Source organism: Dendronephthya gigantea, unplaced genomic scaffold, assembly GCF_004324835.1.
Source record: "Dendronephthya gigantea isolate DGI-Jeju-01 unplaced genomic scaffold, DenGig_1.0 000115F, whole genome shotgun sequence".
NCBI lineage: Eukaryota > Metazoa > Cnidaria > Anthozoa > Malacalcyonacea > Nephtheidae > Dendronephthya > Dendronephthya gigantea.
The window spans coordinates 675,920-701,832 of record NW_021163125.1 but is presented as its reverse complement, the minus strand read 5'-3'; the positions used below and the strand labels follow the sequence as shown (position 1 = coordinate 701,832).

General features: G+C 35.1%; 2 protein-coding genes across 2 annotated transcripts; both read left to right on the top strand.

The window, feature by feature from the left end:
- Nucleotides 1-5,034: 5,034 nt before the first annotated feature.
- Nucleotides 5,035-10,181, top strand: LOC114535301. Its single transcript, XM_028556671.1, has 9 exons — nt 5,035-5,075; nt 5,327-5,422; nt 5,971-6,051; nt 6,322-6,441; nt 6,519-6,629; nt 8,997-9,104; nt 9,231-9,281; nt 9,557-9,673; nt 9,960-10,181. Exons 2-9 carry the CDS (start codon nt 5,360-5,362, stop codon nt 10,179-10,181), a joined length of 873 nt encoding a protein of 290 aa, XP_028412472.1. The 5' UTR covers nt 5,035-5,075; nt 5,327-5,359.
- Nucleotides 10,182-11,604: 1,423 nt separating this feature from the next.
- On the top strand, nt 11,605-24,717 carry LOC114535272. Its single transcript, XM_028556644.1, has 15 exons — nt 11,605-11,967; nt 13,964-14,134; nt 14,695-14,775; nt 14,848-14,946; nt 15,149-15,253; nt 18,116-18,223; nt 18,731-18,814; nt 19,560-19,661; nt 20,228-20,329; nt 20,778-20,888; nt 21,127-21,231; nt 21,425-21,553; nt 22,053-22,166; nt 22,805-22,906; nt 23,764-24,717. Exons 1-15 carry the CDS (start codon nt 11,683-11,685, stop codon nt 23,980-23,982), a joined length of 1,917 nt encoding a protein of 638 aa, XP_028412445.1. The 5' UTR covers nt 11,605-11,682; the 3' UTR covers nt 23,983-24,717.
- Nucleotides 24,718-25,913: the final 1,196 nt, after the last annotated feature.

The window sequence follows — 25,913 nt, the reverse complement described above, 5'->3', positions numbered from 1 at the left end:
TCTTAGCTAAGTGGTTACAGGTTAATTATTCATTTTGTTCCCAGTGTTCAACGCCTTTCAAAGAAGATTTGTCATGGAGCAATCAAGCGGAACCTGGTGATATGTTGCCAAACACATTACAGAATGCAAAGAGAGCCAGAAGGCGCAAAAAAATGAAGCGAACAAAAAAGGTATAATTTAACTAAATTTCCACGTATTGAAACTGATTCGCACGTACATTCCCCAAATGAAACACTGAAATGCTTAACGCAATCTTTTTCAATTCAATTATATTTAATTTGCTAAGAATTAAAAGCAGTTGGAATTAGTTAAGAGCTTTATTTATCACGCACAAATTTCATTACTTAAATATACGAAGCAGTGCTTATAAACACGTTGTTAAACATGTTACGCAACGAAGCCCACTGATTATTCAACGTGTTGGTTTTTTCGTTGCTCTTCGTTACATTTGTAATTCTTAAAGAGCATTGTATACTGATTAGACGGCCCATAACAGTTATATCTACCTCTGTAATACACTTTTATATATAAGGCAACTACAATGATTTCGAAAGATGAAAGATCGTTAATCAGAACACAGACGAGACCAAATGAAACGCCGTTGCAGACTTCAACGATGAAGGAAAAGAAAACTTCGAAACGCCGAAAATCCAAGCGAACGAAAACGGTAGCCTATTTTAATTAGATTGCATGTTCTTGCATGAATATGTTGGTCGCCTAAAGTAAATACGAAATCTTTGCTTTAAGGGTCAGACCACACATGGAATTGGTCAGAGAGAAGTACAGACCTTACGCCAGGTCAATAATAAGTGTTAATTAGAGAAGTTGATATATATGTGTGATGATATGACTTAATTAAATCATACTATGGGGAAAACCACGATCTCAATATCGCAAAATATGGAAGAGTAAATAGGCAATCGGTAAACAGGATAACTGAATTGCGGATAGCGAGTAAAGAAGTAAATGAAATTTTATTATAGTCGTAATGAAACTCCGAAGATCTTTGCCAACCTTTATTTCAACCTTGATTTCGAGAAAACATTTTTTTACATTTTTTTGAATGATTTTACTTTTTGAAACGAAACCTGAGGAGTTAGGAATATTTTTTAGATCATATCGTTATTTTGTTATGTACAAACACGCGACAATAAAAATACATATAAAGTTTAACGTGCCGCGAAAAATCCAGGAAACAAAAGTATTGTCTATTCTTCAATTTTGTTTCTCCCTCCAATTAAGATCGCTGCACCTTTGGAAGAGCCGAAACCTTTTTTGGGGCAGATTGAAGCCCATCAAGCTACTTATTTTAAGGCAAAGAAACCTGCAAATAGGAATACATCTAATGAGGTAACGAATGCAGTAGTTTTTTAGAGCCGGGTAGAGTCAGAAAAAAACATTAGCAAGATCTCAGTGAATTAGTTGTTTCAATTTATTCCAGCTTATTATTCCATCCAAAGTTTGTGAAACAACTTCGACCAAAAGAGCCAAGAAGCGTAGAAAAAGTAGACGAAAGAATTCATTGAACAAGGGGCATCAACTAGCCAATACAGTTATAAAGGTATAGGCAGTAAAGTAACAATGATTTTCCCTAAGCCGAACGCGGGTACAATATCGATTACGCCCGAGGAAGCTGTGCCAATGTAATTGCGCCAAATGAATATACGGTGCCAATTTAATCCAATTTCGTGCAATATCTCTGACGTGAAAAAATATTTTAATCAATTACAAACCTGTGATAAAAAAGGAACTGTTCGCGCTTTTGGGACAACTGTTAGGAGAGTTCAAAGAACTGTGTGAAAAAAATCATTTTGGTTGTTATATTCCAAGTGGCGAAGGCAATGGGCGCAAGAATAAAAATAGCAGACCTAAAATAAGGAAAGTAAGAAACATAATGCAACGATACATGTGATTTTCAATGGAAGATAGCTTGGTGGGTAGCCTGCGCGCAGACGCTATATAGTAATTACTTCCGGGCGCCAACATTCGGGCTACAAATATTCGAATAATTGTGAGACGAGACGAGACGAGACGAGACGGTGTATCGTTTTTTTCAGCGTCTATGTAAGGTAGGCTACTTGCATGGGGGGCTATCACCATGCCGTTAAATTTTATCCTTAAATTTGTAACCTATTCGCCAGATTACTTAATGAACAGGTTAATTTTCCGCGTGATTGTGGTATTTCCCTATGATTGTTTTCACGATCCATATGAAAACCCAGTCTTCCATCATGATCACCTGTTAATGCTGCTATGACCAGATTTGATTCTCTTGGAGATTGCAAAACCTGCAATAATGTGAGGTCATCAATTTATATATCGTTTACTATATATATTATCGCTAAAACTTTTTTTGACTGATTATTTATTTTAGAATTGATTATTCCAAAAATGTCGACATTGGCATCGTTTTGCGTGACTTTTTAACTACCTTATTTCAAATAAGTCCATTATAACGAGAAGGGGAAAACGGGATAAAATATTTGACAGGGCAAATATTTGCCGTGTCAAAATTTCTCAATAGTGTAACAAGCTCTGCGTCCTGGCTATACATATGCTACCTGAAAGATATGTGACATCACTTTTAAATATTTTTCGGTGGTACATTTTTATGTTAATTGTATGTGAACTTCTTTGAGGAAGGCATTTTGGTAGGGTTAATTCATACACATACAAAGCATAATGATTGTCTAATGCAGGATAAAAATTGCAGGTTTCCAAACTGCGCAAAGAGTCCGCCACGACAACCGTGGGAACTCGTGAAAAGGTTGGGCCTCCGAGCGGACGTGAAAATGATATTACATCAACCAATAAGGTATCGTTAGTGATGCGATATTATAGAATGCGATTTTAGACCAGTTGAGGTAATCTACATTTTTACTTCCCTTTTACTCTTTAAATAGCATAAGCTATGAAATACTTCAGCTCGGCAGCATATGTGATTATCATTGATTCAGGCTTTTTTGGGTGGTCACAAGCAGGATAAAAACTGATACACCGAATTATTTCAGGTTTCAGACCCTTCCGTAGAGTTCGCTCCAAAATTGACAACAAAAGCGATGGAAAATGGAGAGAAAATGGAATCTGATGGAAAACCAGGCAATGACAATGGAACAACTGCAGTGGTATGCATGATTTTTATTACTTTTTAACGTTGTTAGATTGATAGTGCAATTGTGATGTATTAGTTAGTGATGTAGTGATGATTGTGATGTATGAGAAGCGTTTATAAATAATGTAAAATTTGCAAAACATTAAGGGTTTTAAAGACTACCAAACAGTCTGCCAGTGTATTAGTTACAAAGGCAGATGAAAATCATGAAACTAATCGTGCAATTAACACAAAACGAAATGAGGTCATGCAATTCGTCTTCATTATGAGATACCATAGTTGTAGGGAAAATTGCGCAATATCAGATGATGATATACATAGAGATACTATGACATGGTTTGTTATGTTAGTTAAGATTCGAGTTAGGGCATGATTTTTACTTTGTTTTACTGCATATGCTATGCGATAATATGACATTGTTGTGTTTTTTCATAATTATCGCAAACATTAGAAAATATACCTAAACCATAAACGACGATAAAGTGTTGTTCTAGCTTTTGAAATATTCCAAAGGGGCTGTATTGTAAAATATATATATGGCTTAGGTTATACGTCCCGCTGTTTGATCGCGCAAATGCACTTCAAACAATGGATATAATTAGATGATAAACTTCACTGTTATATAGGTTCTGTGTATTTTAAATGTGATTGGTTCATTCGTAGTCACATGACTTTAAATAAATGCAATGTTTCCCGCCAGGCAAACAAGTGAAATATTGTTGCCCGCAAAGTTTTTTGAAATGAAATTGTCGTGTAACATGTATGTTTTTGTTCCTATATAACAAAACACTTAATGTTCGCTACACCTCGGCTTCGTCTCGGGAAACATTCAGACTCTAATTGGAAAAACAAAATTCACTATATTTCCCTCGGATTATACATTAAGTGTATATTATCATCTCATCATCTAATTCGAAGCCACCAAAATACGATGTATTAGTATAAGATAGAACTAAGGCATCTGTTTTATAGCAAGAAACCTTATAGTCTACCTGACATTTTACAGACTGAATTAACATGGTCAATAAGCCGTTGATTTATAGACAAGAAAAATAATGGGTGTTGAATGTTAAGACAAAATCCAGGTTTCAAGACTCTGCGAGGAGTCTCGTTGAGATTTGTGAAGTTAAGTAGATATATATAAAGGTAAATAATATTGACCTAAATTATTTTCTATATAAGGTTTCAAAACCCTCCGAAGAGCTCGGCTCGAACATGTTGAAAGAAACGGACGAAATCTATGAAAGAATGGGAGCTTACGGCGTACGTGAAAACGATATATTACACTAATTCAGATTATTTTCTTCTTATTTATTTTTTCTTCATGCTATAACATTAAAAAACTTTCGGAAGTGCGGAGGAAAAAAAATGAAGTAGAATATGAAAACTCATGCTGATGGTTTATTAATTATCAAGCCCGCTTGGTTTTTGCTCAAAAATATCAGACCTAGGTTATTTCGTACAAGCCGAGTCCGTAGGGCATGGTTTTTATCGGAAGTTCAACTAATAACATCTCTCCATAAAGAGAAGCACGTGAAATTAATAACAGTTCAATACACAGTATAATAATTTATTATGTATATAGATAGATATACGTTAAATGAATATTATATATATACCTAGATTAACCGTTCATATTTCAAAGGTTTCTAAGCCATTCGAGGAGCCCGCGTCGAACATAACACAAGCAGATGAAGGTAATGAAAGGATTGGGTCTCGCAGTCAAAATGAATATGATGATCATGGTATTAAACCAATTGAGGTAATCTACGTTTTGAGTTATCGCATAAATAACATACTATGATACAGGATAGTAATTTTGTATTAATACGTAATTTGTATTCTTCAGTTGCCAAAACCCTCTGCAGAGAAGTCCGGATCAATGATGGTAGCAAGAACAGTTCGATCAAATAGGAAGTTCCGATCTCACGAAGAATTCGGAAAGAATGTAAAACCAATTGAGGTATTTTAGTTTTCACTTCAAGAGAAAGCATGCTCAAGAAATGGCACGACATGCTTTGTTTCAATACAGAGTTTACATCAGTTGTGATACGCATGGTAGCTTCAATTAGGTAATACCATAAACCGCGAAAAGCTATGGTAATTTATAACATTTCAAATTTGATTTCTGCATGGTGAAAGTCCAGCTTAGCATCGGTGAGAAAAAAACGTTGAAGCGAATATTTAATGATATTTATTTACATAATTTTCTAGGTTTTGAAACCATCCAAAGAGCCCAACTCTATCATGCGGTCAGGAATGAATGGCACGGACGGGAAAACTGGATCTAACAATAATTCTCCTTTCATGGTATTGCATGCAGAATGAATTGCATGCCAAACATATAGCCGTATGTGAAATAAGAATATCCACAAATATCAACATTCCGTAAACGCAAAATTTCGACAAGTGATTTATTCCTCATACATACAATTAAAAAACAAAATTTAAAAAAAATTAAAAACTAAGCATTTTCTTTTACTTTTTACCCATTTTCGATCAGTGACTGTGTTGGGGATGATTTACTGTAGATAAATGTGTTTATTTCAAAACTTCACTGAAATTCAGTGACTCGAAGTCTTCTTATCTAATTCGACGCGACCAAAATGCGATGTAGCTATATAAGCTAAGGCATCTGTGTGATAGCAAGAAGACTTCTAGCTGACATTTTACAGACCGAATTAACAAGGTCAATTAGCGCTAGCCGTTTATTTATAGACAAGCAAATTAATGGTTATCGGATGTTAAAAAATAAAATCCGAGTTTCAAGACTCTGCGAAGAGTCCATTGAGATTTGTGAAGTTAAGTAGATATTCTTAAATAATAATAACTAGTACTTAAATTATTTTTCATACAAGGTTTCAAAACCCTCCGAAGAGCTGGGCTCGAACATGTTGAAAGAAACGGACGAGATCTATGAAAGAATGGGAGCTTACGGCGTACGTGAAAACGATATTACACTAATTCAGATTTTCAATAAGCCCAATTGTTTTTGCTGAAAAATATCAGCCTAGGTTATTTCGTACAAGCAAATTAAGTCCGTAGGGCAAGCTTTTTATCAGAAGTTCGACTAATAACATTTCTCCATAAAGACCAAGCACGCGAAATTGATAACAGTTCAATACACATGCAGTATATATAATAATTTATTATGTATATAGATATACGTTAAATGAATATCACCTAGATTAACTGTTCATATTCCAAAGGTTTCTAAACCATTCGAGGAGCCCGCATCGAACATGATAACACAAGCAGATGAAGCTAATGAAAGAACTTGGTCTCGCAGTGAAAATGAATATGATGATCATGATATTAAACCAATTGAGGTAATCTACGTTTTGAGTTATCGTATAAATAGTATACTACACTGAATAGTAATTTTGTATTGATACATATTCTTCAGTTGCCAAAACCATCTGAAAAGTCTGGATCAATGATGGTAGCAAGAACAGTTCGATCTAATGAGAAGATCCGATCTCACGAGGAATTCGGAAAGAATGTTAAACCAATTGAGGTATTTTACTTTACAATTCAAGAAAAATCATGCTCAGAAATCGCACGACATGCTTTGTTTCAATAAATAAAGAGTTTCGTTCAGGTGTGATATTCATGGTAGTTTCATTTATAGATGAATAACCATAGACCGTGAAAACTATGGTAATTTAAAATATTTCAGGTTTCGATATCTGCATCATGAAAAGTCCAGCTCAGCATTGATGACAAAAAAAGTCGAAGCGAATATAAATACTTGTACATAATTTTGTAGCTACATAATTTTCTAGGTTTTGAAACATATAGATGTGACATAAGAATATCCACAAAATTTATATTAACATCCTGAATTTTGACAATCCAAAATTTGGACAAATGATTTATTCCTTATGCATATATATTATTTAAAAGCAAAATTAAAAAAAAAGACTAAGCATTTTCTTTTACTTTTTACCTATTTTCAATCAATGACTATTTTGGGCATGGTGTACTGTAAATAGATGTGTTTATTTCAAAACTTCAAATTGAGTTAGCCGAAGTCTGCTTATCTAATTCGACGCGACCAAAATGTGATGTATAAGCTATGACTGTTTTATAGCAAGAAACCTTATAGTCTAGCTGACATTTTACAGACTGAATTAACAAGGCCAATTAGCCCTTAATTGGTAGACAAGCAAAATAATAGGTGTCAAATGTTAAGACAAAATCTGGGTTTCACAACCCTGCGAAAAGTCCCGTTGAGATTTGTAATGTTATATAAGCAGATATAAAAGTAAGTGATAATAACGGCTAGATTATTTTTCGTACAAGGTTTCAAAACCCTCCGAAGAGCTCGGCACAAAGATGATGAAAGAATCGGACGAATACTATGAAAGAATGGGAGCTTACGGCGTACGTAAGAACTATATTTAAGCCTGGTTTTCATCAATAGCAGATAGTCGGCGATACTCCCGATATCAAAATTACGACAGATGCCGAGCATCGTAAATGGTGAAAACCGCTCATCGTAATGCATCTGCAGCTGTCCCCGACAATCGTAGCAAAACAAAAAAAAATGTTTTGTTACGATGATCGGCGTTTGTCGCAGATAGGCTGCGACTGTTAAAACTATGAAAACCGCATTTACGGACTTCGCCGACAATCGTAAAACGCTAATCATCCTAATTTCGAACCCAGTGTTCTAATTTGTCCTGCCTTCTTGTCCAAAATACACGAAGAACCGACAGATTATGTTGATGAGAACCGCCTTTCTGCGATACTCGCCGACTGCTACCAAGTCAGCATCGCCAAGCATCGGCGTCTATCTATGAGTGGTGAAAACCAGGTTTAAGTGAGATTATTTCACTTAGTGTTTTTCTACATGGTTTCATTGGCCGTATACTGTCAAACGATTTTGGAAGGGCGGAAGAAAATGAAGTACGGCATGAAAAATAATGCCGATGGTTTAAATAATTACCAAACTTGATCGCTTGGTCTTTGCCAAAAAAAAAATTAGACTTATATAGGTTATTTCGTACAAGCAGAACCTGCATGCATGTGGGGCAAGATTTTTACCTAAAGTCGACTAATGATATTTCTCCGTAAAGACCAAGCAAGCGAAATTACACAGTAATCATTTATTAGGTATATACGTTAAATGACATCACCTACTGTGTTGACCGTTCATATTTCAAAGGTTTCTAAGCCTTTCGAGGAGCCCGCTTCGATCATGATAACACAAGCAGATGAAGCTAATGAAAGGATTTGGTCTCGCAGTGAAAATGAATGTGATGATCATGATATTAAACCAATTGAGGTAATCCTCGTTTTGAGTCATGGTATAAACAGCATAGTACTGAATGGTACCTAATATATAGTAGTGATATGCTTATATTCTTCAGTTGCCAAAACCCTCTGCAGAGAAGTCCGGATCAATGATGGTAGCAAGAACAGTTCGATCTAACTGGAACATCCGATCTCACGAAGAATTCGGGAAGAATGTTCAACCAACTGAGGTATTTTACTTCTTGGGCATGACGTTCTCTAATAGATATAGCTACATGTGTTTATTTTAAAACTTCGAATTAAGTTAGTCGAACTCTGCATAATATTATTTAATTATTTCTTGTATCAAATCTTGTACATTTGGTATTAAATACGTATAACGGCGACATAAAATTTTACTTGCTACACACCCCTAAGAATAGCGGGCGAGCACCGCTTCTTGGCATACCCGGGAATACCATACAAATGGAAGAGCGGATAATAGATTAGTTGTTATAGTAACGAGTGCATGGGATGTGTTTTGTATTTTATGGTTGGCACCATAAATATGGTTTACAATAATAGCAGTAATATTTACAAACGACATTCATTTGAAGCGATAAGATAAATTTTAAAAACATTCCAGGTTTTAAAACCGTTGGAAAAATCAGACGTGATGAACGTAACAGCAACGGGTGAATCTAATGAAAGAATTCGGTCTCGTAATAAATCCGTCAAGGCTATAAGTCAAAAGGTATGATATTATTTTATAAATTTACGTTGTACAACAGGAAATGTGCATATTAGATTGTTATGGTAAAAAGTATACAAAGTAAGAAATGATAAACCATTATAAATTATTATTATACTAATATTCCAGATCAAGAAACCATCGAAAGAGTTTGGCCCGATCGCGGTAAAAAAGACAATTGTATGTCACAGTAAAATGGGATATGTCCTATACTTTTAGTATTTCTATACATAGTAGCGTATTACTGGCATGGTATGAATTTTATACTGAGGACTGAGGGCTAAACAAAACACGCTTTCAAAGCCTGTTAAATCCTAGCATGTTGAAGATTACGAATTTAGCAACGAAATACATGCATAATATGCTCGTTATTTGCAGAGAACTTCCATTTTCTCGAATGCAAGAAGCGCGTTGTTTTGCTAACTAATTAAGTTGTATTTCACATTCATTTATAGCCTCCAAAGAAAGCGCGGGAAAGTACCGATTCCAAAGAAAAACGTAAACGTTTAAATTCCGCGGTCACACAAGAACTTCAGAAAAGAAAACTCAGGAACAAGATCCGGCAATATCAGGTTAATAAAAGCATTTTGCTCTATTTCGTAAGGACCATTTATAATCTCGTACAATGAAAAATTTAGCAAATTTTAGGTATCACTTCCGACCGATTCCGATGTGAATAATAGTTAAAACTCCTCTGTTTCCTCCGAATAATCACCTGTCCATGTCCAATTTGTATGATGTGAAAAAAAAGTCGCTAGCCCCAGCACGTATACAAAGTTCAAAGTTAATTTAATGAAGGAATGAAACTCTGCAAATGCATTACAAGGATTTTGAACATGAGGTGTTAATCAACTTTAGGAAGAAAAATTGAAATTACAGGCTGAATTAAGTGAAGTGAAAACCAAAAAAGAAAAATTGGAGACTGATAAGTACAACCTATTTACCCAAACTCAAATGCAAGTAGAAAAGTTGCATGAGTGGGAGGAAGTGTCGATTGATATAGAGGAAACATCAGAAGAAGTGGAGGAAACAGCTTATAAGATTATGCAGGTATGCACAATAATTATACACTTACGGTAGCATGCAATGCGAACATAATGCCTAAGCTTTTTAAATTTAACAGGAATTCATTGAAATGTCGAGCAACTCACCAGACCAAATGGGACAGCGCCTCGGTAATGTTCAGAATCTGCTTGCTCGTCTTAGTGAGAATATTGATCATTTGACAAGGCGTCGTCAAGGACTGGCTGATGCTCGAGAACTGTGATGCAAATATATATATACTATTTAATTATTGTAATATTTCAATACTCATGCATGCAGAAACTTTGCGGATATTACCTTAAATAAATATATAGCTACGATAATTACCATTAACTATATGTACGATTGCATTAAAATAGACGTATAATCATCACTTTGCTATATATCCTATGCACACATAATTAGGTTTCAGGTATTTACCAAAATTATTACATTCCGAAATTATATACATTGTTTTCCGGAAACTCACAGTGAAGATTAAACGTACGTCAATATATAGCCTCAATTTATATGGGCGTTCTTCTAACTTCGTTTTCAGTTAATTAAGTCAGTAACCATTTAGTTTTCTTCCTTGTTTAAAACTTGTATTCTATGAAAGAGTTTGGAATTTGTATGGGAATCTATTTAAATAAATCATGCGACAGTATTTGCACCAATGAAACCAAAATACTTTGTTATTTTTCCAAATGTATATGCAAGATAGGAAGAAGAATGTCATTCTTATTGTGATTTTACTAAGACATGGTTGTTTTTCAAAGCCTCGCCGAAACAACATTGGTTTCGTGGCAATCATTCCTATCGATTGCCACGTGCAGTTATTAGTAACCATGCATATATACAATCTCGGTGATTACTATGAGTCAAATTTACAAACAATTCCAGCATGGTTTTCTGTAATTGTGATGTCAATTTTTAGAGCTCAGCCTTACCCAAGCGAAGTTGTTTGTTTGGAGACGCTGCCATGCATGCTGCCCCTTTTTTATGAAAAGATGATATTTTGGGACTCACGCCTGTATTCTAAAAGCTCACTCACCCTCAACTCATTGAGTGGGCGATCTTAATCTTCTCATTGCGTTTCCATGGCGGTATTTCTAGTCGAATAGGGGCTTGATTTTCAGTAATTTACCTTATATCTTTCCATTCATTCAGAAAAAACTTTCTCATTTATCAGAATTAACAAAATCTAAATGTCACACTCAATGAGTATGAGTGTGAATGAGCTTTTTGAATACAGGCGTCAGTCTATAGTCTGCATGTCATGATAAAGAATTATCGATTTATTTTCCATCGCGTATATAATGCACTGTGAAATTTAATGCGAAATGTCTCGTTCCTAAACGTAGAAATATCACAAAATATCACATGCTTTTGGTGCAGATCAAAATATTTACTACGTAACCATGAAAACCGGGTTTTCGACGTCAACAGCTGCCTAGCTATATAGCCTAATTTATTTTTAGAAAGTTGATGTAACTCCCTGAACATGTTGTATTTATCTGAATGAACCAAAGGTTTTACAACAAAGTTGTACGTCGTTATGTCGAGGCAAAAAGTTAAAAAATGCGAGGGTATTGCCTTTGAAAATACGTGCGATTTATCTACGATTGTTGGCCATAATAGCATTCTACAAAGCGAAGGCATAAATGTATGCAGTTTGTCCTTGTTGTACACGACTAACGCTTTGTCGTTAACCAAAGGAATGATTGCCGACGAAATGCTTCGCTATTACGAAGAAAATATTAAGGGAAAGTGTCAAAGGCAACAATCTCAAGAAATGATAGGACATTGGAATTCCCTAAAGAAATCAGTGAAGAACTCTTCGGTGAGTATACATCTAGCTATAACGAACCGCTTATATTGTCCTTAATTCAAGTCATATTTAGCTGAATACATCAATATTAGACTGAAAGTTCGCTTAACGTAATACTAAGTTATCATTATATTGTAAGGCTGGCCTTGCAACTTTGATTGCTCCATTCCTTGACAGTGTTTGTTAAACTAACAATGTTTGTCGACGTCGGTACATGTGAGTGCATGAAATAAAATATTCTACGTTGCATTCGCCATAACAAATACACGCGTACCTATACACTTTTATTTATATCCCTGGGACTGTAATGAGAATGACACTGATATAAGCCTTGTATTCTATTATAATGTCAAATTTATATATATACAGATATTTGTATATGTAGCTAGAAACGGCTGGTTGTATAATTTATTGACAATTGCATGCCAGACTCAACAATTGTTTGACAACTCAACATCGCATTTCATCGTAATTGCATGTATGACTTCTTTTAAATACGACTAAACGCTTAAATGGAATAATCCGGTATACTACTCTATATATATGTTTTAATAGTATCAATGATACCCTATAATCGTAATGATACATATGAATTATTATGACCCACTGTTTCTTTAATTGACTACACTTACTGAAGCACGAAGTTTTGTCGGCCATATTTAAGATCAGGTTATTATATTAAGACTTACTAAGTAGCGAAAGTATTAAACCTGTATATGATCTTAATTAGCTTTAACGCGATCGCTTGAATGATATACGCTGTGCGATAGGCCTAAGTGCATGTATATATAACGTTTGTAACGAGAAGTGTCACTACAACGAAAAAAATACAACACAAACGTACTCTAGATCGCTATATACAACCCACTTTGACATTGCATTAATGAGTCCATCCACTTGATCCGCGCCACATCATACCGTATATATATATATTCAAAAAGTTGCATCATCCGTATATAATATATGCACAACGTATATTCATGCAAGGAGTCCTATATATGTGAAAATCCCAAAGCGATTCACATTAGAACGGTGATCCGTGGCCATTGTGCCAACTATTTATCATATAATAATTATACAGTTTACATTTTTTCGAGGAAGTAATCTAAGACCTTCTGGGAAGTGAGACTTCAGGAAAATTACTTCCAGGAAGGGAAGCGAATTATACAGTTTACATTTTTTCGAGGAAGTAATCTAAGCCCTTCTGGGAAGTGAGACTTCAGGAAAATTACTTCCAGGAAGGGAAGCGAATACTTCAATTATATGTCATATCTAAAGAAATCACGCGACTGTTGAAATTTCCATATCGGAAATGACTCTGCATTTTAAGAGAATATGGACTTTATTAACAAAATAAGTTTTCATGTAACCAAATGGGCTATAACAAGAATGTGATATCACGACCGCATTATACACCACAAGTTTAATTCTAAGAGTGCCGATGTACACGCGTGCATGGGTATCGTGAAAATTGGTTAACTTTACCTATTATATGTAGATGTATTTGCTTTTATTTGTCTCTTGGACTTTGCGAGTAACTATATTAACTTAAATGAAGTCATATATATTAAATTTTTTTCCTGCAATTGGTTAAAATATTTGATGCAGGCATGCTCGTTAAATTAATGAAGCCAACAAAGAATTTATGAGGTAGTTTATTATATATGATCACTTCATTTAAAAAACCTTAATAAATATAGGAGTTAATTGTGATCAGGGATTTTGTAAACTAATTTTTACAGAACGTCTATAGGGAAGCTAAGTTATTTAGTTTATACAGAAAAAAAGTTCTGAAAAGAAATGCATGGAAAGTAAGATTGCACTTGCCCGACAGGTTTTTCACGTTTGGAGGAAAATTTGAAGTTATATAATTTACACGTTATATAGCTAATTGCAAGGTGAATGATAACCACATATAAACGTATTCAAATATAAAAAATAGTTTAAGTTCGCTTCGTTGTTCTTTGTTGTCAACTTCCCTAATTTTCTAAATATTTTTAACAATTAGAAATCGGTGCTGGAAAAGATCCCGTTGAAGTTTTTCCTTAAACTCATGGAGGCATTTGAGGATGTCGCGACTAAAATAAAGATCATACAAATATTTGTCGAGGTTTGCCCTGACATCGCAGAGAACAATGATGGCTACGACAAAGAATGTGCAACTTCAAAAATGCCAGTGGTAAGTTGACTGTGAATAAAGATTAGGTTGATAACTAAATTATGAGGTGCACATGAATGGTTTAAAATGCTGGTCAATTAAAATGGAAATGCATGCGCGTTGTTGTTGAAAGCCAATCTACTTCTTAACACTGAACATAAAATTATTCAGTTAAGTTTATTTTCTAAGAAATCGTTAAAAGCTATTCAGTTAAGGTTTTTAGTATAACGCGGATAGCCCCGGGAGAGATTTAAGGTGTCTGAAGTATATATAAGAGGATTTGTAGAGAGGGATTTAAATTTTGTGGGATAAAGTAAGCTGCAATTAAAGCATCTATACGTGTGTTTAAAATGCTGATTTAAAATATTGTAGAGCATATGTTTGTAAACGATTAAGTTTTTGTTTTCTGTCCGCGCTCCTAGATAATGTGCTTCTGCATACTAGAACGCAAGAATTGGCATTTAGATGGAAGGTGCGCTTGCGTTATTTCACGCTTCTCCCTCTATTGTAAGCTCGGTTTCCAAGCATGGAAAGGGTTTGCAACTTGTTCTCAATTGGTGCATTCATTAAATTAAATTAAGGTGGACGAGGAAAATTTCTCCGCGCCGGGAGAAGGGGCTGTTCCATCAAAAAGTAAGCGACACGTGGATGAAGGAGACACGGTAAGTGAGAACATGCAGTTCTGAAATAATCATTTTGTATAAGGATGTTGAGTTTTAAGTTGTTGTTTACAGAACTTTTCCTGCTCGTCGAATCCAAGAGTGGAACCAGAAAATCCCTCCAAGAAATTAATATTGAAGAAATCAGAACATGGATCTGGAAAAGTGGATGAAGTACTGGTTTTGAGAAATTAAAACAGCTTAGTTGTGAGCTAACATTGCTTGAGTCGAATAATTTGGGCCTTGTTCATACTAAGTCCTAGCAATCGGGGATCTATTGTATTCTTTCCGATAGACACAGTATATTGCGCACCTGTGACCTCAAACAAAGAGCAATTCATTAAGCAATTCAATCTTCGCAATGATGTAATTTTAGGCGTCCACATCACGACAAAAAATATGTGCAGAAACCCAAAGTACAGATGAGTTTGGTGGCAAATGCTGCAAAACAATGACAAATGACACAGAAGGTGTCTGTCAGGTAACCAAACCAAATAATTTTTTATAAATTTTTACAGTAGAATGTAGCTAGATAAATGCAAAGGTTAGTGTCATAAATTATTTATCGGATATATTTTTACCTACAATTTTATAGATTATGAAAATCGTAAAATATTGTGTGTGTTGTGTCTAAATGTTTATTTTTGTTTGTTTGTTCTTCAGCAACGTATTTTTATTGAATAGATATTTCGCGTATGAACAAATCGCGTGTTTGTTTATGCGCGAAGAGTGAGAAAATTTTAGCTATAAAGACACTCTAAACGGATCGATCGAAGGTAAAGACTGTAGTGAAATTAGAGAAACTCATAAATCCCGCGTACACTAGAGCTTTCTGCTCAACAAATGTCGTTCCTTGAGAATTTTTCAACCATATATGACTCGTAGCGCAAAAAAACTGCTCAGCATGTTTTTAATTGGCCCAATACGATTTTTTAATTTTTTGCGTACGGCGAACAAAAGCTAAGGTCAAGGCGTTAGATAATGCGGAAAGAAACACAAGTGAAGGGTAATCACACCTGTCGTCGCTTTGCCGAATTATTGCAAGGCTGCTCCTTTGCTTTAGCGCGTACGCACAGAAGATCGTCAAACATGGCAAAAATATGCGACAAGCTCAAGTGTGAAGCTAGCTTTCTGGCCCCAAGCACGATTCTACGAATGACATTTGCTAAGAAAACTCCAGTGTTCGCTCCGCTGTAAGCACAGAGGAGATGACGAGACATTTAGGAAATCTCCTGTGATTCGTTACCAGATATTTGCGACAAGATGAGCGTCATATGAATACTATTAATTGGAATTCTACCCATGCATAATGGCTCTCGCCTTTGAAATTAATAATATATACAGTGTAAAACTAAAAAACATAAAATCGTCGTTGCACGACCTCTACTTCAAGAGAAAAGCCTTCGCAACGCTTTGGACATCGAATTATACTTACTTTCGTAATATTTTAAATTACACACAGCTGAACTACCTGATATTTTTTCAAAATGATTGCACGAACAATCAGAAACGGACACGTCAATTCATTAACAATCCGAAACAAAATATTCGTACAAATGTGAGCGATTTTATAAGTTCGTTGAGAAATCACAGCAATACTTCGAACAACACATTCTTAAACTTGGTGCAATGCCCTAATGCCCAAGGTAAAAGACTCAGTTAGCAAAGCGTTTCAATACGGTTGCTTTATTGTTCTAGACGTCAGCGAACACCGCGAACGAAATCTGTGGTTGACGATTTTACGTTCTATATTTTCACTCAATTTAACTATATTTAATAGTAGAAATCGAAGGCCATTATGCATGGATAAATGAAAATTAGAATCCAAGCGACAGCCATTTTGCCGCCAATTTCTGGTAATGACTGAAGTTGTCTTCGTTTGACGAAGTTTGTAGACAGAACATGTTCCTCATTGGCCAATCTGGGCAAGGCTTTGTCTTGCAAACTACATCACAGCGTAGACTTTTTAGAAAAAATGTCACAGTTGAGTGAACGAGCAACGCTAGCGCTGATTCAAAACTTGTCTCAGTACGCGTGGCCACGTGAAACTAAAATTTCTAGCGTGAATTCTAATGTTTCATATGACATGCAACTGTTGTTAAATCCTGTTAGCTCATTGAATAAAACTGATCATTGAATAAAAAGGCATGTTAAAATGATCTCTTTTCCATAAAAAAGCAAAAAGACATCACGCTTCTTTAAATTTTTATATCGGACAATGAATGTTACAGTTAACCTACGTAGATGCAAGATGCATGTGCAAATGGATTGTACAAATTCGAAAATATAATCCTAAAAAGTCTGCATACAACTTCGGAGATCAAACTCGATCGGGTTGGCTAGCAAACTATGGTCTCTAGCAATCACCGAATTTGTCTTATTCTATTCAAGGAAAGTATGTCATTTTGACATTATACGCAAGCTGTGTTCAGTTTCAGTTCAATTTCGGCTCGTTTCCAAACGGGAATCGTCAGATGTGCATAGCTATATACATTCATGCATATTGAATAGTTGCCAACGTAGTGAATATTATGTTCATACCATGCAGCTATGGCTAATTCATCCGAAAGGTGGAAATAGGGTCATTTTTATTGGAATAACGGAGAAAATTAATACTTTTAACCTTTTTTTCTACTGTAATGCCAACTAAGTTGATAATATAGCTAGCTTGCTTCCTAGCAAAGACATTTTCTATTAAATCAATAACAACCATTGCCTATTTTTTATTGTCATTAATTTTTATGAACATAATATAAAAATTTCGAGCCCTGTGGGTTCGGAAGTGAAATTTATGTGAACTGGAACGATACTCGGTGAAGCTAATTGAAACCCTGCTTTGACACCAGTTTTAGTATCAAACTCAGCTGGTGTCCAAATTAGCTTCAATGATGGCGGCTACCTTGTCCCGTAAGATGACCGTCAGTTATCGTTACAGTATCTATAGAGTTCACTGACCTAAACCACAATCTTGTTCCCCGAGCCCGCGCTTCCTCTGGCGAGAAAACAAAGGTTCTAAGATAATCGAAATCAAAAGTGATTCTGATCGGTCGTTCGCTCGTTTCAATTTTGAAATACAAAATACCGTTACTCTCTCGCCAGAGGAATCGTGGGCTCGGGAAACGAGATTGCCTAAACCACTGATATGTAAAAGCGTACAAAACTCTGAATAGTCAAGGAAACATAGGCCCGTATGCAGTTCTGCTTATTGTTCTGATTTCCCGTCCTTTAGCTCTTAGCAGTATTATTTCATAGACAATGGGCTATCCTGCAAGCATCGTGGATTCTATATCTGAAAGGCTGTTCCATGCAGAAAAATATAGTCCTATGTTCGTTTTATTTTCAGCCTACGAAGAAGATGGAAATGGAAAAAAATCAGTTCCTCGAAGAGTTGAATGATGGCGGATGTGAAGAAAACAAGAGTTTGAATCAGCAAGAATGTGGCATTGTGAAGGTGATGAAAATTATCCTAGGAAACTTCTCAATTTAATAAGTACTGTACATCAGTAATGTTTTGAAAGAACTGTGTAGATGTTTTTCATAAAGCCACAAGAAAAATGTCTCCCTTAATCAGTTCATAAGCAGCGTTGTTTCTTGCGGGTTATGAAAGGAAAGCTGGATATCCTTCTTAAATGTTTGCATGAATTCGAAAAAAATTACGAAAGTAAGCTTTGCTACAGAAGAATGAATCATGACCGTATGTTGGTCATCAAGGTTTGCACTGTACTTTCTCTAAAGTCACTAATAGATCGTCTGAGACGACGAAAATTTGAGTTTATGTCTTTTGTATTTCCCATTCAAAAATTAAGCGGTATAGAATGTTAATTAATGACTTAAATCTGTCCGGCCATTCAAGGTCTTTTTATAGCAGAAAGTCCTTTATCATGTTCTTTAAAATTATCAATAGGAACAGAGTCGACATTTTGTAGTAAATTTCCATTGTTTTCTCTTTATCATCCAGGACTCGATGTCTTTTGAAAACGACGCACGTGTGAACGGGGCAAGAGGTTCGCGAAAAGCGACGAAAGCGGTAAAAGAGAGCAAGGTATGTAGTTTTTTTAAAATTTTTTTTTATTTTTATTCAATTTCTTTTTTCTACTACTAAATTTGGTCAAAGAGACCTTTTTATAAGATATATACGACGTCATTTCGACGCCGCCGCCATGCAGCTAACTATATCTCGCTACTTACAATGTAAAACGACAGTGTTATGTTTTAAGTATATTTTGCAAGACTATATAGTGATTGTAGAGGGAAAGAATAACTATATCCTTGAAATTTGCAGTGATAATCCAGTCATTTAAAGAGATATTGCATGGCACTAAATACAAAACAAATGACGACGTCAATGAGTGCCCTTTGCTCTTATAATTTCCTGAATGTTCATGCAATTCATGCATTGCAGTTATCAGGAAGTGTTACGTTTGAAAGAAGCAATCAATAACAATCACAGTTATTTTGTGCGTGTTACATTGACTGTTTTACTGACCAGAAGAGACTTGTACTGTACTCTGGTGAAAGAGAGTAGGTCTTTAATTGTTTTTCAAGCTTTAAAATGAGTTTGACACAACGGATTATAGAAAGCAACATTTCTTAAAAATAGCGAAAGGTGCTGATTTATTTAAAGCCAAATTATTTGTGCACCGACCTTACAGCTTCGACTGATTTCGTTATTGGACCAAAAACATTACGCGTTCTGTTTTATTGCAATTGAATCGTGTTTTTCATTCGAACCAAGACTTATCTTCTGGTTGTATCTATTAACTTCAAATCACTTAACTCTCTTGAAGGTATCGACCCAGGCTGAGAACGAGCTATCTCTCATTGGAAATATGAAGAATCGTGAACTTAGGGACAGAAGGAGGGCCAAAAGCCCTCAACCAGAGAGCGAGGTAATGTATAACTAATCATTATAATGAGTAATTTCTGCTCATCATCAAAAACTGATAGAGATTTAGGAACGAACTGAGCCTTCGTGCCAAGTCATTCTATGAAGTGAAGCTAGTTTACACCATGAGCAATTCATAAATACAATTATATCATTCATGAAAGCAAAGCATGTAAAAAGATATATCGGAGTGTGACAGCTAGGTTGAGTCTCGGTTAAGACGTATCAACTCACTTAACTTCCATCTCTTTTTCTTTACCCATTCTTCTTCACATATTTGTTACCTTTGAATAGCGCATATAAGAGATTTACGTCTGTATTCTAAAAGTTCACTCGCATTAAAACTCATTGAGTGGGCGATCTTAATCCACTATAACATAATCTAGATCTTCCCATTTCAAAACATGGTGAATTCAATTCTCACATGTTTCAGTATCGTAAATATAAGATAAATGGTCTATGTGCATGCTATGAAATGAAGCAATAAACTCAAACACATTGTACATACAGCCTCGAAACATAAAAACACATCCCTAAAATTTCCACAAAGGATTTTTTATTGTTTCAAAGGCATCTTTGAAGTCCGCTCCGATTATGGAAACGAAATCGGATGATTCTGGAAATGAAATAGAACCTCGTGGGACATCAGGAAATGACGACTCGTCAAAGGAGGTATGCATGTTGCTGTGCTGTTATGTGATACTGTGATGTGAATTGCGCGGGTATACGTACTGCCTGAATATGCTACGAAACATGGTAGGTGAAATAGTGGTGGATGTTATCCATGCATGTGAATTCTTCCACGCTAACGTGCGTGATTTGATTATATGTATTATTATATTAAACAATGGCAGAAGTGTAGACTAGCAGTGTAGAATTATCGAAGCTGTACGGTACGAATTGTAGCTCTCTTTCTGCCTTTTGCAAGCAGAGAAAATACAAAATCCACAGGAAAATTTATTTACTCACAATTCAGCTATTTTACTGTAAATCGATGCTATAGCTTTATCGTTAAGAATCCAGTTTCACCGTGTAAAGTGACAGCCCACTTGCGGAATTCAAAGTGAGGAAAAATAATTGACAATGCATAAAAAGTATGAGCTATAATTATTTTAATTAGGTTCTGGGCTCTATTGGCAAAGAAATCTTTTCCCGTCCAAATTCAGAGGAAAAAGAAGATTTTCCTAGGAAAGACGTCAAGGAGCCTCGGAATCAAAATGCGACTGCACAGGTACTAAACATATTTTGAACTACTTTAATGTTTGCCGCAAAGATAGCTGGGAATGCAAGAGTTCAAAATTTGTATCCATAATATGAGATATACTTACACTGTATAAGCAAGTACTAGAATTCATAGTGCTATTCAACGACGCACAGCTACTGGAAGGGGGGATACAGCTTCTTGTATTCCCGCGAATGCATTGTACTCATACAATTCTTTTAAAACAATCCAACTCTCAATTTTATAGTCTTTAAAGTTTACAGAGAAAGAACCATCTTCCACAGGCAAGGCAAATACACGATCTGCAAGCAACGGAGTGTTTTGTGTCTCAAAAAAAGCTACAGTGAGTAAGGTAATTCAGAAAGGCAGTCAAAAGACTTAATGCTTTAAAACATTCTCTCTTTGGATATTATATATAGGCTCATAGAACCCTAAGAGAATACTTTTGCAACGAAGATAATATGATTTTATTTACCTATATTCCTATCCTTAATGTTAGTAAATAATATTCAATATTTGCAATAGCAAATATTTGTTCGTTTAAGGTTAGCACTGGAGAAAAAGACAGTTCAATGAAAGAAATTTTGGTATCAAACGAGCCAGTGTCAAATACAGACATGTTCAGTGAAACAAGAAAAATACCGCAAGAACGTCAATGCAAGGAGTCTAATAAGGTAAAATGAGAATCACAAGAACTTTGATGTTACACTCATAAATTTTCTTTTTGGCGGGGTAACAGGCTGTGCACTGCCCAGTGGCGTCGCCAGCTTCATAGGTGGGGGGGACCTCGTGTTTTACATTATTTATTTCTTTTCAAATTGATTGTTTTAACGGTGTGTGAACATGAATATATCGATATGTCCACCCCACTTATCGATGCTGGCGACGCCACTGGCACTGACCAATTTTTCTACAGTTTGGATACCCAGCTCAACAACTTATATTAATATTCTCAAACATCACACAGAGATTTCAGCTGACCCCAGATATTTAATTACACATTTTTAGAAAAGGCAATTAAATCATCTCCCCCACTTGGTTCCAATCCTATTGTTTGTATAATGATACTTCACGGTAATGTTGCGAATAGATTTCAAAGTGGAACCTCCTGTATCTTCGACTTCTAGATGAGAACGTAGAGGAAGTTGGAAAATAAACATCGTACTTTTTTAGGTTTTATTATCCAAAGAAGAGGAGTTGACGCTCAAAGGGAAGAGGGCAGCACACGTCGATGCAACTGAAAGAGGAATAAGACCACCAGAAGACAAAAACAATTCATGGAGTCAGGTAACCATTTTTTGGTAAACCCACTGAACATTCTTCAATGTATCATTTCAATGCTACGTTCAAACTAAATCGGTTTGTGAAAGATTCACACCAGCACTGCATGACATAAAAACTGGTGTTTTCAACCAATTTTTTTAAAGAAATTAAGAGCAATATATTAAGGGATGTTATACTAAAGAAGATCATTTACGGAGAAAAGTCCTGGTTTTAGTTTGTGTACATCGAATTCATTTTTAAAAAGAGAAACGAACACGTGATGAGAAAGAATTGTGATAAAGGGGGATTAAATGAATCTTTCAATATAATACAGTGAAATAACTCCATTGAATAAATTTAAAGCTCGTCCAATTCGAATTCATCTTCGGCACACCCCAATAGACCTTTTCGAACCATCTTAAAATAAATGAGATGGATTTTAATTTCTACTGTCACTAGCCACATGCAAAGATGTAAAACATCCTTCTTCATCAAGACATGCATGAAAAATACTTATTTTGACTAATAACTGTGAAAATAAGAACACTAAAACGAGGCTACGAGGCCACAACCAGGATCCTCGTTCTCGTTCATCCACAAGGTCTCGATCTGTTATCACTAATTGCACTCGAAACTAAAAGTGGAATTTTTGTATCACCTAGTTCCCAGCTACAGTGGAATGTTCTCAAAACCCATGCATTTTGTGCAAGCCATTGGTAGAAAGCGAGCTTACAGAACACAAAAACGCAATTTCTCGTATTAAGGTAAGCAGATATCGTCCAAGTCCAAAATTTGCATAGTGTCATACTGACACGGCCGCGAATTTTGAAGAAGATCATCCGAGAGTCTTTAAATGGTAGCTTTACCTTTAAATTGCTTCCAAAAATTGTTTTTGAATAGCTGTGATAGCAGTGAACCGTAGTTAATAGAATAAACATGGAGACTAAATAAAAGTACAATACAACTTAACTATATGTTTTTGTCCACTTTATGCAAAAAATGATTCCCTTCTCGTCACGTGTCTATTGTATTTTAGCCAAATTTACCATTGGCATTCGTCTTGCTAAGCTCATTAACATTGACTTGAAAAATATTTTAATTATAAGATTGCTATTGGTTTATCTGTGCAAAATACAATAGACATTTGATGAGAAAGAAACAATTTTTTGCATAAATCTACCTCAACATAGCTAATGAGTTGTATTGTAGTTTTATGTGGTCTCCAAACCATGCATATTCTATTAAGTGTGAGCCAACTGACTACTTTAGTAACAATAACACACTGGATCTAAACTTAGAAAAAAAAAATGTCTTCCAATTTTATTGTATTAATTGTGGAGATATCAAAACTTTCAAGCTGAAAATTTGTTTTAAATTTTTTATTTTTATAATTTATAATATTTTTATGATTTATAAAATAACATGTCGAAGCAAAACCAATATGTGAAAAGCTTAGGCAGTCGCGTGGGGGAAAAGAGTTTCTCAAAATAAGCCTATACTCAATCAGTTCATTTAGTAAAATTCAACAGTAAAGGCCTCTGTCTAAACTCAGAAAAGTTAAGATGTACACTCCGTATATCTTAACTTTTTTCATACCATTAATGTTTCAATTATTATACAGGCTCAATTATACAAAACAAGGAAAAGGCACGTGCAGAAAAGCATCAAAATCAGGAAGAAATTCTTTAGACTGGAAAAAGAAAACAAGTCATTAAAGAAGAGAAACCTTGAACTGAATGAAATGACGAAGCACCTATGTAAACAAATTTATGGCTATGTAACGATACTGCAGGATGTTGAGAAAACCGGCTACTACGACGTCACCAACCCAGGTTTATAGGAGATGGTTTGTTCCTTTGCTACCACCAAGTCTTCAAAGTAAATAATGTAATTTAGGTATATTTATCCATTCCGGAATACGAGTTATTGCAACTGAGCTATATATTTTACAATTTAATGTTATATTTTTGCCATATTTAAAGACAATCAGCCAGCAAAATACTCCCGAATTTTCCCGAGTACACACATATTGTCTTAAAACGAGGCAGTTGATATGTACTCGATTGTCAGTTACGCACTTCTTATAAAAATTATATATGCAACTATTCTTAAATAGATTGACAAAGACGTGTCGCTCTCTAAATTCCCGAATTGAAAAATACAGGGTGTCCCAAAAAAATCAAAACTATTGAAATCACCTTCTGTTAAAATTTGAATGACTTGTTCGCGAATGTTTTGCTCGTGGGCAACTGATAATATGCTAAATAGGTCAACAAAAATTTAAAGGACATTTCGAAGGTCATGGTGCTTGAGCTTTCAGTAAACTTATATCCACATCTGTAAATTGTAATTGTTTGTAATAAAAATCATTTGTGGGTACGAAACTTTACTGTCATCACGCATAAAAATGCTTATGTGAAACATTTATACACCTGTGAGTCCCATCAGGGTGCTTAGGCACACAAACTTTAACTATTACTAAGTCTTTGTAATGCGACACCATGTACATACTATACGCGTAGAGACCAATTAATACGCTCTTTTTCAATAGCCTTTACAATAGATCATTGTAATTACGCACAATATTATAATAATAAAGTTGTTTCTCTTTGTAAGAATTTAATATTGTTTTTAAATATGAGGTGGCAGAAAATTAAGGTCATACAGTCATAAAAACGAGAAGACTAGAAGTCCCATTAAAAGTGTCGTCGTATCTTTGTACAAAAAATAAATATGCAAAAAACGTGTCAGAACGTTGTGCAGAAAAGCGTGTTTATTGGTCAAAAAAATCATTAACTGGTTAGGAAGATCCCGGACAACATGCATATCACGAAACACCCGCCCGAGTTCATTCACAAGATTCCAAATAAAGAAAACATTCTAATTCTTTCGTTTTTCACTGATTTAAGATAACCATAAAAGTCAACGAACATCTTGAAACACTTATCCTTAGTCTACCCTCCTAAATGTGAACGGTACAAGTAGCATGGCATCATTTAAAATTCAAAATGGCGTCTTGTAATTTAAAAAGTTTCAATTTAAAAAATTTCAATTTTTTTAACTCACGATTAGTAAATCCAAAAATTCTGCAAATCTCTCATCTTCATATATTTCGATAAGTTATGTTGTTAATACCCGAGCAATGTCTGTCGTTGCAATTGTATAAAAACTATATGACACACATTAGGTCTCTTGTATATCCAATTTTGACTTCCTCGTAAATATCGGCAGATTTGGACATCTAAATTTCTTGGCACCGTATTTCTTTTTGCATTATCACTTATTACGTATAATAGCTTACACAGATTTGCTGTAGATTTGCTCTACAAGGCAATGTATTGCCCGTCATTGTTAAAGACACGTTGAACCAGAGTTTTGTAATTGCGAACATAATCAACATAACCACTGATCTCTTTATAACATACTGAAACGCTGTTTAATTTAGGTAAGCTCTTTGTTGAGCTTCAAAGATGATCACGTAACCCTCTATGTAGTCTATAGTTCCCGCTAACCTCCCTTGCAATTTCCAAAGCAATTCTACTCCTGAGGCATCTCAAGTTGAGAAACACAAACATATTAAGATCGATAGCCTTTTTTGAGCGTTTTAAACACTCTCTACAAATTAACATCCCTTAAAATTAGGTTATGCCAAGCATTTCTTTTAGAAATTACGAGGGCATTGTTTCTATTTGCGACAACTCGATCGTTATTCCATTTTGTCCGAATCTGTTTTGTCTTAGTACTTGACTACGCTGCTCAGCAGAATTAATG